This window comes from Zonotrichia albicollis, chromosome 8 (assembly GCF_047830755.1).
Source record: "Zonotrichia albicollis isolate bZonAlb1 chromosome 8, bZonAlb1.hap1, whole genome shotgun sequence".
Taxonomy (NCBI): Eukaryota; Metazoa; Chordata; class Aves; order Passeriformes; family Passerellidae; genus Zonotrichia; species Zonotrichia albicollis.
In genome coordinates, this window is record NC_133826.1 from 8,391,221 (window position 1) to 8,404,655 (window position 13,435).

At 42.3% G+C, this 13,435-nt stretch overlaps 1 protein-coding gene across 1 annotated transcript in view; it reads left to right on the forward strand.

The window, feature by feature from the left end:
* TRABD2B (TraB domain containing 2B) overlaps positions 1–13,435 on the forward strand; it is a 259,936-nt gene that overhangs the window by 141,187 nt on the left and 105,314 nt on the right. The window contains exon 3 of the mRNA XM_074545840.1: positions 287–433. Within this exon, the coding sequence (XP_074401941.1) occupies positions 287–433 (147 nt within the window). The remainder of the gene's footprint in view (positions 1–286; positions 434–13,435) is intronic.

Below are 13,435 nucleotides of genomic sequence, written 5' to 3' on the forward strand. Positions count from 1 at the left end.
AATTAACAAGCACAGAGGGCCCAAGAGTTTTGAGACTCTGACCTCTGAGCAATATGTATCTGTTGTGAAGTTATACTCCATGGAGAATATTATGGGGTCTTGCACCTGAATGCTTTTCCATTTGGGAATGCCTAAAGACCATCCCTTGTTACTGTGCGCCAGAATGGATAAAGGGAATAGACTTCGGGTGCAGGAAAGTCTTTCAAAGTTTTGTCCTTTAGTCTTTGTTGTTTTGATTCCTACTATCTTTAACTTTTTCTCTGTTTTCCTGCCTGTGTTTCTGCAGGTGCTGTTTGCTCTAAACCAGACTTTGCTGCAACACGAAAGCCTCCGAGCAGGGAGTTTGCAGGCCCCTTACACCACTGAGGATCTCATCAAGCACTACAACTGTGGAGACCTGAATGCTGTGATATTCAACCATGACACTTCTCAGGTGAGCGGAATTGTTCCAGATGGGCCAGAGAATTGAGGAAAAATCAGCTGCTTCAATAGCAATATCCCAGTCATCACTTCATATTCTGATCCCTCTTTCCCCTCTTCCTTTTAATGCCCTGTGTTTTCTTTCCGCACGTGCCTCATTTGCCTGGTGAGAGAGTGGAATTTCCCTGGTTTTGCTCAGGCTCTGGGGAACCATAGAATGGTTTAGGTTCAAAAAGACCTCCAAGATCATTGAGTTAACTGCTAAGCCAGCACTGCCAAGTCCACAGCTAAACCGTGTGCCCAAGCACCACATCCACACATCTTTTAAATACCTCCTGGGATGGTGTCTCCAACACTTCTCTGAGCAGCCTGTTCCAATGCTTGACAGCCCTTCTGATGTATAAATTTTTCCTAATGTCCAATCCAAACCTCCCCCAGTGCCACTCGAGGCTGTTTCATCTTGTCCTATTGCTTGTTACTAGGAACAAGGAATGGACTGCCTGGAAAACTTTCCAAGGGATGTTCTTGAAAAAAGGTTAATTCTGGATGTTTGGGGCTGTTGAATGTAGACTCCTCATTAAGGGTGGAGGGGGAATCTTTGTAATGTTTGAGCATATATATGAAGAGGAAGTGGACCTTATGTAAATACTCTGTAAAGTAAATAACCTCTCAAACATGTCATAATTCAATAATTCTGTGTGTGTCTCATACAGCCCTTCAGTCTCTGTTTATCTTAGTTATCCAAAGCTATTAAAAACTCTCAAGGGAGCAGAAATCTGCTTTCCAGACCAGTTTGATGCTTCATGGCAAACTGAGATTCCTCTTTCTCCTTTCCAGTTAATTCTATGAAAACTTGGTCTTTGGATGTCATCTCCAACATCTCCTTTTTTTGGGATCAGTATTCCAAGATTCCAGTCTCAGGTGCAGTGATTCACTTGGGGCAAACCTGTGTAAATTTGACAGCCACACTATTGTATGTTTCTTGCCAGTGAAAGAATTAAACCATGATAGCAGTCCATGATAGCAAATGCAAATCAAGGAGAGCTGTGTGACTTCCAGAGAGAACTGAGACAAGGTAAGGTCAGTCTGCAGATTGGGGCAGAGGTCTCTCAGACATTTTTATCTTGCCATCACTATCTTGGGTTGCACAGGCCTATGTGGGTCACTTGTTTCTCAGCAGAACAGCTGGGCAAGCAAGTGGGGCCTCAACATAGGATAAAACCCCTTTGGTGTCCCAGTTAACTCAGTTGTAGAAAATGAAGTATTGTTTTAGCATGACTGAGCAGGACATACCAGAGTGGTTGGTGTGAAACAAGTGGTTTGCAGCAGTGAAACACAAGAGTGTGTCATACCAAAGCTGCCAGAGCTGTTCATTCTGGTCAGCTTTGCACTGAAAAGTGAGGGGAGAAAGCAACTTGGGTAGGAATATGTCTTTAAAGATGGGGAATATGAATTAGAAAAGGTGGACAACTCATGACTTTAGAGGTTCCTAGAGAAATCAGTGATTATAACTATTCCTGAAATGTTGAGACACAGCACACATGATAAACAAGGAATTAACAAGCAAGATGTAGTGGAATATTTGCCATGGATGCTATGAAAGGACTGCTGGTAGTCAAACCCATGAAGACAGCCCTGGTGTTACCTTTTAATCTCTGTAATTTCTCTTAATAAGTAAAACCTTTGTCCCTAAGATGAGTTGTGGTCATTCATAGCAGTTGCATGGACTCACAGACACCTCTGATTTATTGACACATTGTCCTGTAACAGACCTGTGGGTTAGACTTGAGAGGAGCCGTTTGCTGTAAAAACTTCTTTATTCCTGCAAATTATTGGATTAAGTGTGAGTTTCAAAATAGTGTTAAAGACAGAAGAAAGAAGCCAACAACCAGTCAGAGTTCAAGCACTGGTGTTAGTCATGGTCCCAGAGTGCACACAGTTGATGGAGATTATAACGCTTACAGGCCATGGAAAATTAAAATCCCTCTATGTATACTGGTCCCTGCAGAACTCTAAATATTGTGCAGTACTGTTGGGTAAAGAGTTTTTTTGTTTGGTAGTGTTTTTATAAACCAGCTCTATACCATTTATTTTAACTGCAAGCAGAACAAAATAGAAAATTAAAATGTAAAATAAACTCCCTATTCAAGTCAGGTTTTGCCAGTTGGGGTCATTCCAAAGTTTGTTCTCTGTGGTTTTTTGCAAGGATGAAAGACTCTGTCATGGAGAGTTTTTGCCATTTGGTTACCAAATTAGATTAGCCTGACTCAGATATTACACATGAGAGATTCCCTGTGAGATCTCTCTCTGGAGACATTAAGTGTAGGCACAGGGATTTACCATGTGCTGAGTCTGTTGCAGTTCAGGGCAGGTACCCATGCCAGTCATGGGACAAGAGTGCCACAGTGATTTCAGGTGTGTCCCTTCCTCCATGATACCCAGCTGCTGGCCCAGCTCTTTAGAGGCCTGATAAGAGTTGAAGCTGGTGCTGTTAACACAACTTTGAAATACTCAATAGAAGGGAACAAAAGATCAGGAATGAGGTTGTAAGAATCAATACCCACGTGAATGCTGGAGGCCAGGGAATTCAGCTTCATCTGGGGCAGCTCAGGAGAACTGCAAAAGAATGAGAGCCACTCTTTGAGGACTAATTTGGGATGCTGTTTAAGGTTATTCATTGTCCCTTGAAGGTTTTCAGGAGCTGCAGAATAAAGGTAAACTGTCCATCAGTTGGTTCAGTTCAGAGCTGTTGGTTGAGGTGGCTGTAATGGACTGGGAAGGAAGTGACAAAGCCCAAGTTTGCTATGGGGACAGTGTCAGGGAGAGTGAGAGTATTTATGTGGGTGCAGTAATTTCCTAAATGCCTCCAGTGTGACTCTTCAGAGATGAAGCAGCCTCAGTAGCTGTCTGCAAGATGCTGAGGTGCATTTTAGTGCAAAAATTATCTTGGAGCAAAAAGGAAATACTGGCACTGTTGACCTGACATGTTACAGATAATTTCCTTGAGCCTCTACAGCCTCCCCAGGAGAGTTTGAAAAGTGTGAGGTTTCCTGCACATTCCTGAGTCCTGCAGCATTTGGGAGGAGAGGGCGGAGTCCTTCTGGGACCAAGACTGTGCCAAGGGGGTGGACAGACAAAATGATGCTGGGAGGAAAGGTGCAAGGAAAGGTACTTCCTAGTCCAAAGCAGGTTTTAGGTGACAGGACAAGTCCTTTGTCACCCATGGGTAGGGACAGGACCACCCCAGGGAGATGCTGCACACTTGGGTTTGAGAATTGCAGCTTAGCCAGGGTGCCCAGAATGAAGGGGTGTGAGCAGGGCCCCATGTCCTCCTTTCATTTTTCAGAGCCACCAGCCCTGATGAAAGCAGAGGAATAAACAAATCCTTCTCAGTTTCAGTGCGTTTTTAAAATTTTATTTTAATTAGGAACAGTGAAAGAGGAAACACCTCTGCTTTCCTGTGGTTATACTACGTTCATCATTCCTCTCCCTCTCCATTTTTTTAAAACTTTGTTTGTAAGCAGCATTTTTCCAAATGTAAAAATCCATTTTTAAACTTAGTAAAACTTTATGGGGGTGAATTTAATATGTTATACTATGACCCAAAATGCAGTAGGGAACATCTCTCTTTTTTAAATAGCCTTCTTCAAACACTTGATTCTCTTGTGACTTTTGCAATCAAGAGGATTATGTTGAGGCTTCTGGGCAGAGAGTCAAAATGATACCAAAGAGAAAGTATTCTAAGCTAAAATAGGATGGATGTATTTTCTGCTCTTTCTCCAGACTATTTTTCCCCTTGAAGAAGTCAGCTTCTTTCTCTGCTTTTATAAATGTTTCCTAAAAGCAAAAATGGATTGGATTGGATTGGATTAGATCAGTAGTTTTAACTTCTGTATTCTGCCTGAAGCTCTCACTAGGGAATTGAGGTCAGAGTGTTTAGAAGTACTGAAATGCCAAAAATCTGTTTGTTCAAAATTAGAAAATTATCTTTCTCCAAATGAATTTTTTTTTTACCTGAGACAGCTGAGAAATTGCCTAATGACCTAAAGCCTCCATGAAGAAAAAGTAGGGTGCAGAACAATTTATTGTGTGGGGTTTTTTGCACCAGTTACTTCCTGTGGTCAGTTTTGAGCTATTCAGTTTTTAAGAACAGTTCTGTAAAGCAAATTCATCTTTGCCAGAATTGAATTAGTTTGTTCTATGTTTCTTTGTACCACTATGTACTCTTTATTAAGAGGAAAATTGAAAATCCAAGACTTAGATTTCTGTCCTTCAGCCTTTCCCAAAAATTGTGGCTGTGGTCTCCAGCTATTCTCCTGACATGAGGAGAGGGCCCTGTCCCAGGAGAAGATGGTTTTTTCTTTCTCATTGCTGATGTGGCCTGTCAGTGACTTGCAGCTTTGCTGATCACTTTGTAGACAATTTCTACTAGCCCAACTACCCAATTTCATTCTGCCTGTCCCATTTAGGGTAAACAGCATGGGGTAAGAGTCATTCCTGACACTTCCAAAGCATCCTTCATCCACAGAGCCTTTATGGTTTGTATGTTAGATTGTATTGAGAGCCCAGTGAAGTAAAGGAGAATATTTCTATGCTTTCAGCAGGATTTGTATTCATCCAGCAGGCCCAGCCATCACTGGATATCAAAGTGAATAAATAAAGTGAGTGACTAACCCATTTTTCACTCTTTGTGCTCAGCTCAGCATAAAAATCTTCTCATTGACAGCAGGTGTAAGGTCTTGACTTCACCCACGTGGTTAAACAAGCTGTGCAGTGAAGTTGTTTGGTGGTCACCACAGCGTACAGACAGCTCCCAGCCCCTCTCAGGTGCTGTGCCTCCTTCTTCAAGCTGTGTCCATCAGAAACAACCCAGCTTCTGGGATACCTTATCCAATGATGCCATCCATATCTCAAGTTGTCTCTGCAGTTTGAAAATGCCATGGATGGATTTAGATAGTGAGTGTTACCTTCTGAAAAGCATATGATGGTCTTGATAACATGACATTAGAGATTCATAAACTAAGCCTGTGTCAGTATCAGCCTCCCTAAACTAAGGAAGAAAATGTTTAGTGCCTCACTTCACAAGGCACTTGCTCTTTATAAATCACCAGGTTGTGTTACATACCCCTTTAAAAATGTTATCATTCTTTGCTGAAACCTGTCCTTTAAAATTTAGGGGTCCTGATAATTCTAATTACATCATTAACTTGCCCCACTGTCATTTTGGATAAAATACAACTGGATTTCTGGCTCACTTCTCCAATCAATGAGAACTATCTGTGGAATGCTCCAGCTTCAGTAACTGCAGAAACACACAGCTGAGACCATTAGGTAGAGTGTTGAATGACAAGCAGACCTAATTTGTCCAAGGAATGGAGTTTTATCTAGGGCAGAGGAAGATAAATCCATGAACTGAAGGCACAGCTATTGTAACGCAACGCTCTGGAAGCATCTTATCGTTCTCAGCCCTAACAAAGTGCAGGCAATCTGGCCCAGCCTCTCGTTCTTCCCGGGAAAATGATTGTGGGCTCTCCAGAAAAGCCAGTGCAAGGCTGTCTCCAGCCAGGGGAGCCATCCCACGAGTTTCCCATTGTGTGTCCAGGCAGAGGGCCGGTCACACTCCAGGAGTGTTTGTCACAAGGACGCTGATGGCAGTCCTGATGCCAGGTGACACGAGTGCTCAGTGCTGCCTGTGCCCACAGCCAGCAGAGCCTGTCCCCACCTTCTGCTCTCCGGAGATGCTGCTGCAGAGGAGCTGCCTTCCCATAGCTCAGAAGAGCTCTTGCTCTGCTGTGGTGGGTTCATAATTTCTTTCCACTTGCACCTGAGTTACAGCTCCGTGTTTTGGTACACTGGGAGCATTTGGAAGTGAACGAAAAAACAGGAGTGGAGCCAAAATTTTCAGAGTCTAATTTTCATATTATGTCAGAACAGGATTCCAGATTGGAGCAATATTGTATTTTGGCTTATGTGTTTCAGAAAATTGGTTGCAGATCCAGATTGAGAGTGAAGTCTACTTGTTGATGACAGTGCTGGGGAAAACATTGCAAAGATTGTTTTTTTATTAATAATCTGGAACATGCCCAGATAATTTTCATGCTACAGGTTTTGAAAATAGGCTGTTCTTGCTTGAAAATGTTCATGACGTCTTTGCATTTGGAGTTGTTTTACCTTGGAAGTTCTTTCCCTCCTCTTTCCATGAAGAAAGCAATGTGAGAGAAGAGAGAGTCATGGAGGAATTGGAACAAGACATTAAAAAGCTAAGATTTTTCTTGCAGACTGCTGCGTTATTAGAAAAAGAACATATTCACCTACAGAAAAGGGCTGATTTGCATTAAAACATTTAGGGAATGTTGACTATCTGTATTTATTAGTATGGGAATAGACTATAAATGAATATGAAAAAGTGATTGGTAAAAAATATTTAAAGGTGCTGCTTTCTGTGCAATGCTGTATGTTTGCTATAAAGCATTTACTTTCCCTTTTTAAAGAGCTGGTATATGAAGTGTTTTTTGGAAATACTTGTTAAAGAGAAATGAAAAAGACTTGTTAGTATTTTAAATAGTATCTTGTTGGTTGAATGTACAAAGTGCTTTTTCTTTCTCCTTGTTTTATCTAGAAGTTATATTTGCTCCTCGTTATGACTGTGAGGGGGAGACAAGTGGGACAAGGGGGCAGCTTGGTTGGTTTGGCAAGGCTTGGCAGGATTAGTGTTAGACATTATTGACAGGACTGTGTTCTTGGGTACCCCTGGACACATTTCTTCACCTGACGCTGTTAGTGTGCATTACCAAATGGTGAATGCCGTAGATTAGATATCTCCAGTGTAAACTGATTGAGCTCTGATGGTGACTTCAGACAGAGATCTTCTAAACCCAAAGGCTTGTAGAGTTCTACCAGCTTGGATGCAAAGAAATCTATTTCAGAGGTAACTTAATCTGAATTATTCCTTATTTTTCTCCTCACTGGTCCTTGTTCCACTTCTAAAGGCTTTCTTGGAGATGTTCTCCATTTTCTCATCTGGTACTAGACCTCTCAAGTGACCCCATCTTAAAGAAAGTTAAAATCAGTTCAAAAGCTATAATGCAGTTTGTTTCAGATGCCAGCATAACTAGAAAGCTGGTTGGACTGGGAGGAGCCTGGACTTTTCCAGGACCAACCAGGAAGGCAGAGCCACCTCTGCAGAGCATGCACTCCCTTGAGGGTCAGCTCCAGAGGTCCCATGTCCAGCCCAGCTGCTGTGGTGTTATGAACCAGATTTCTGCTCCTTGCTAAGTTATGTGATATTGTGCAAATCATATATTTTGGATCAGACACGCCTCAGGTTAAAGTAATATTGCAAATTTCACATACACATTCAAGCTTTTCCTAGAATCTCACTAAACAGGGATGGAAAGAAATTCATTGAAGAGCTCTGAACTACACATATCCAAGACAACCAAACCTGAGTTTGTACCCACTACTAACCAACTGTTTTTCCACTGTGTAACAGAAGACAAAATGAAAAATACCTTTGGAAAAAGAATTTCAGTTCTTTAATAAACCAACCCCAAACCCAAACCTTCTGGTCCCATTTTTTTTTCACTTTATTGCCCTGCTTTGCCCTTTGATCAGTGTCTTTACTTGGGTGTCATGGCAATATAATAGGTGATGGTTTTAGTGTCTGAACAGAAAAAAAAAAATTCTTTGTCAAAGAAAAGAAAGCGTTTGGAAGGGAAATAGAAAAACTTGAACTTTTCCATATGTTTGCAAGCTTGTGAAAGCTGGCCTCAAAAAAATCCCAAAGTTAAAAGGGTTTTAAGTGTGGCAGGAGTATCATTAGGTTGTTAAGATTTACCCTCCCCTCTGAAACCCAAACCTTTATTTGCATACACTGTAGGCTTGTCATCCTTAGTCAATTAATGAGCAGGTCCCTGTAATCTGGTCCTAAATATACTCCACATAGTTGGGTGAAGCTTGCAGAAAGGGGGCCGGGATCATTGTTCTGACTCTGTTTTGTTAAGACTTCTTTAATCAAAACATTCATTCAGATAGAGAGAGCGGCTGCATATTTTGGCATCGCGACCAAGGGGAGCAGGGACGGGGTTGGGGCGGGGAGGGAGGCCTTGGAGGAGGGGTTGGTGTTGCTTACTTCTTCTTTTCCTTTTTTTTCCCAAGTGCTTGGAAAGCAGCTATTTAACTGGTGTGGAAAAAGAAATAGAAAACATACATGGAGGTCATGACTTCTCAGAGATTTGTTGAAAGTCTTTTTTAACAGGGATAGAAGTATCACCCCCCAAGCTGTGAGTGTGTGAGACTCACAGCCCATCCTTGTGGCCTTTTTCCTTTTTTTTTTATTTTTTTAAACATAGTTTCTTTTGGCCCAAATGGGCAGAGAAGGTAGAACTAGACATGACACACAGCTGTGGTTTGGCCAGGTGCCACCTGGAAGAAGAGCCCTGGCAGGACGGGTTTGGTGCTGCCAGGGAGGGTGTCCATGCAGGTGCAGACACAGGGGTGTCCAAGGGCTGCAGCCCACCCTGCCTGCAGGCAGCTTTACCCTCAGGCCAGCAATGACTCCTGCAGCCTTTGTGTCACCTGCAAAGCTGGTTTTAAAAGGTGTTGTTCACTCTCCATAGAGACTTCACTGGCATTCAGCTTGCTCTTCCCCTCCACATCTTCTCCTAATTTTCCTGCATTTACAAGTTTAGATGCTCCAGAGGCCCCTAGGTCTGAGGCAGCCAATTTGAAACTCTGTCTTCCCACTCAAGTTGCCATGGCATGCTGAGGGGTATCCCACTAGCTTTAAGTCCAAGAGGCCAGTTAGAGAAATCTCACTAACCTGAGCTGTGGTGTAATTGCAACATCTATGGACCGTGAGCCCTGATGGAAGGTGGGCAGGGATGAGCTCATGGGTAGAAAGGGCTACCCAGAGTTGGTCCCAAGAAATGTTCTTGCTTGTGTTCTTCACTTCCCTTCAAGCACAAAAAAGTATTTTTGTGTTTTTCCTCCCTCCAACTCTGGAAAAGGGAAAGAAGGGATGGAACTGAACTTTATTTCAAACATGAAAGACTCCTTTTACAGTCCACTCAGATTTCTAATATATGACTTTAAATTTTAGTGCTTAAGGGAAAGCCATAATGGGTTAATCACATGCTCCAACTGGAGACTGCTCCTTCCTCGTTTCCCTTTTCCATAACAAACAGCTTATCTTCTTGGCAGCTGCCAGCTTTGGGCTTTTGGGTTAAATCAGATTAACCTGACACTCCCTCCTTGGCCATTACGGTCTCCCTCCCTCATGAAGGAAGCTTGAGAGTGCTGGAGGAAAACCAGTTGAGTTGGCAGCATCTTTTGCTTTTGTGGCAGCCACGTCCTCCTTGTGGAGATACTTGTTCTCACAGCCCATTCACTTTGCACTATTTCAATCCTTCCTATCAGAGGCTGCAGTAAGAGGATATTACTCTCCCAGATGCCAGAAGGGTTCATAAATCAGAGGAAAACAGGTGTCTTCCAAGTCCTGAGCAGTATATTTTGCAGCCCTGCAGTAAAAGCCACAATGCCTTGTCAAGGCTGGTTAACAGGAGGTTATCCTCCCTTCATAAAGGAATGATAACTAGATCTCAGATGTCAGCCTGTGACCCAAGAAGGGCTGGTGTGAATTTAGGGCTTTTCAGTTTGCTGGAGGAGCCAGTGGGTGTTGGGATGCTGTTCTGGCTCCCTGGCAGCCCCCATAAGCTGCCTGTCAGCTCATGAGATCCTTATCTTTCCTAGAGCTGTCAACTGTATAAAGGTTCCTGACCTGCATGGTGTAGGGAAAATCCTTCAAAGCAAGATCCCTTACTTGTCTTCTGGCCTCTGCCCACGTAAAGCTCATAAACCAGAAGACTAATAAAGAGAACCCAATCTTTATAATGTTTTAAAAAAATTAATGCAGTTGTCGTGATCTGGGAACAGCTCCCTGCTCTCAACTGGAGATAAGGATTACGAGTGTGGAGGCGGAGCCCTCTTGTCAGGGAGGGATGGATGGGGTTTGTATTGGGGTGTTGGACTGGAACTCTGGAAGCTGATTGCCAGCTCCCGGTCCTGCCATAGCTGTCCCTTTTGACCCTGGGTGTGCTGCCTTCTGTTTTCTCTGTTTAGCTGTGAACCCTCTGGGGAGAGAAGAAGAAATAAGGAAACAAGGCATTTGTTTTATTAAGAGATTGCCTTGCAACTGTCAGTAATGATGCTGTACATGCAGCAGTCTGAAGTTTGGATATTTCTCAGGAGATGAGGCTGGAAATCCTTGAGTCATCTACTGATTAGGACAGTGGGAGACAGGAGTCTCAAAAGCCTGGAGGATTGACCAAGATACAGGAAGATAATTGCTGAAGAGGTTTTAGGATCACTGTGTGTTTCATGGCAGGGCTGGCTTCCCATTTCCCTATCTCAGCTTCCTCTTTTCCATCTGCAAGTAGAATTATGGTTGAAAATCACCTCCGTGCACAAGCCGGTGAGGAAAGGCACACAGCTCTTTATTCCATTGTTGGTAATGTTATTTTTTGATTGATGTAATATTACAATTCGAATTCACATTCCAGAAATAGTCTCATCACTGGAACAGAACGAGGCTAAACAAGGTTATCAGAGGATTTGGAAATGTAGTGCATAGGAGTAGGAACGATAACACTGTTACTCCACATATGATAATGATTTGATACTGGACTGAGTCTAGGCCAGTTCCAATGTAGATAATAAATCCAAAGTAAAAAAAAATGTAATCAAAGATGATGGTGCTTATGTGTGTCCAAAAAAAATTATTTGCAGATAGATGTTCACAACTCTGGCATTGTGCCTCTCCCCAGAATATTTGTCCAAATATTAAAAAATAGTAAATTTTAAAAATGGACTTTTAATGTAGTCCCGTGTCCATGAATTTTCAGCTGAACTTTGGCAGTAAGCCCTAAATGCGATAAAAGACTCTGCACCAATATATTTTGCTTTTCTCTTTTTTTTTTTTTTTTGTCTTTTTTTTTCTCTCTGTCTCTACAGACAAAGCTGAAAGCATAGCATAGGTCTTGAGTTATGGCTGGTGCATTTTTCTAAGCTAAAGTGTCTTGTTAGCTCTTATGCTAATGACTGCAGCAGAATCCAAGCCTCTGTGGAAATTTATGGGAAGGGAGGTTACTGCTGAGCATTGTGTTGGACTTTGGGTCTTCCTTTGGGTCCCTCCAGAGCTAGACTGAGCCAGTGCCTTGTATGTAACATCAAGGTAGAAAGTCTTTTTAGAAAAGTCTCTGTCCCCATTTTACAGATGGACTTTTGAGACACAGGAGGAATAAAGCCAAATGCTTCAAAGACACTTAGTGGAGGTTAAGTGCTGAGTTTCCTTTGAAGGTTTAAACCCAAATGACATGCTTGTGATCATGTAAGAGATTTGTATCACCCATGGGAGCAGAACCATTTTTTCAGGGTAGTGTCATAACCACTCCACAATCCTTCCTCTTTCTTCTCCATAAAGCTCCCACTGACTTCAAAGGTGAAGAATTATGGCCCACATCCCACAGCACTGTGAGCTCAGACGTGTGTACAGAGCTTTATCCACACATATATTCCATCAGGGACACTGACTAAAGTAAAACTACACAGACAGTGGGGAGGGGAAGAAATTTTTGTAAGGCTGGGATTTCTTTTTTATTCTCAGAGTCCCTCTCTTTAACCTTAAAAGTTTAACTTATAAGTGCAGAGTGTACCTAATGACTTGAGTTTGTGGTCTGTCTGTACTGTCCATAGGAAAGCTGTAACCTAAAGGAAATGGGAACAGAAAAAAGGAGTGCTACCTTATTAAGTAAAACAAAATATTCTTTATTCTGAATGCCTCAGTGAGATACATTATTGAGTTTCCACTAGAATTATATATAAATATGAGTTGGTTGGGTTCTCAGAAAACTGCACAGCTTGCAGAGACTGGATGTAAAGAATCTATTTATCTCTTGTCATGTGTATCCACTAGAAGTGAGCACATCCCAGGTGATGCATTTTTCTCCTGATCCAGCTGTTACACTCCTAGGTGAACAGCAAAATTAGAAGTTTGGATTTTTCAACAGACACATAATCCACTCCATTTAAACACTGGTAGCAATATTCAGGTATTATTAGATCAGTCCCTCAACCAGGGGCACAGCAAATGTCTCAATCATTCACTCTCAGCTCAAAACCAATAGATTCATATTATTAAAATGTTAAAATTAATTTTTTCAGAGAATGAAAACAAAATAAAAGTAGAAGGGGGAAGGTACATCCTTTTTGGTCCATATTTAGCCCATCTTTTGAAAATAACAGATCTTCTCTTTTCCAAAAAACCCCCCAAACTTAAATTCTGGCTCCAGTTAAGAGTTTCCTAATTGTGTGTGACTGTTTCTTGACTTCCTGATCCCTGTCTGGTTTAAGGGTTTCTTAAATCAACAGGGCCAGCTGTCTCCCTGAAGCCAGGCATGGTGTGTGTCACTGTGGAAAGGACCTGGATACAGGGAGGAGCAGAGGTGATTAATGGGGCAAGTGTCACAGCTCAGAGTGTGGTTGCACTACTGTGTAGGGGCATACTTACTGCAGTCATTTATCTTCTGTCCTCTGCCACACACACACAGAAACACACGTGCAGATTTTATTTTTGCCAGGCATCAGAAATGCAGGAGTGTACGCAGTGCAGCAGGACCTGCAGCTGATGCTGTGCCTCTCTAGATCATGCCTTCCTTTGTCTTGTTCCATGGGTGAGCAAAAGAAAGACTGACAAAACCCAGTCCTTGATTTCAAGTTTATCTCTCTGCCATTGGCAAACTTTCCCCACAGAAGAGAGGGAAAAAAGGGAAGGGGGGGGGGGGGAAGGCAAGTAAATGTCTCTGTTTTGTGTACTGTATTTTAGGTTAGATAAAGAAAAGGAACTACAGGTTAAATGTGGATATAGGATTGCAAGTGATGGAGTTGCACAAGGAGGTGAAAGGTGCTTCCCTTCTTGGCAAAGACCTCATACAACATCTGTTTTTTGGGTATCTGGACC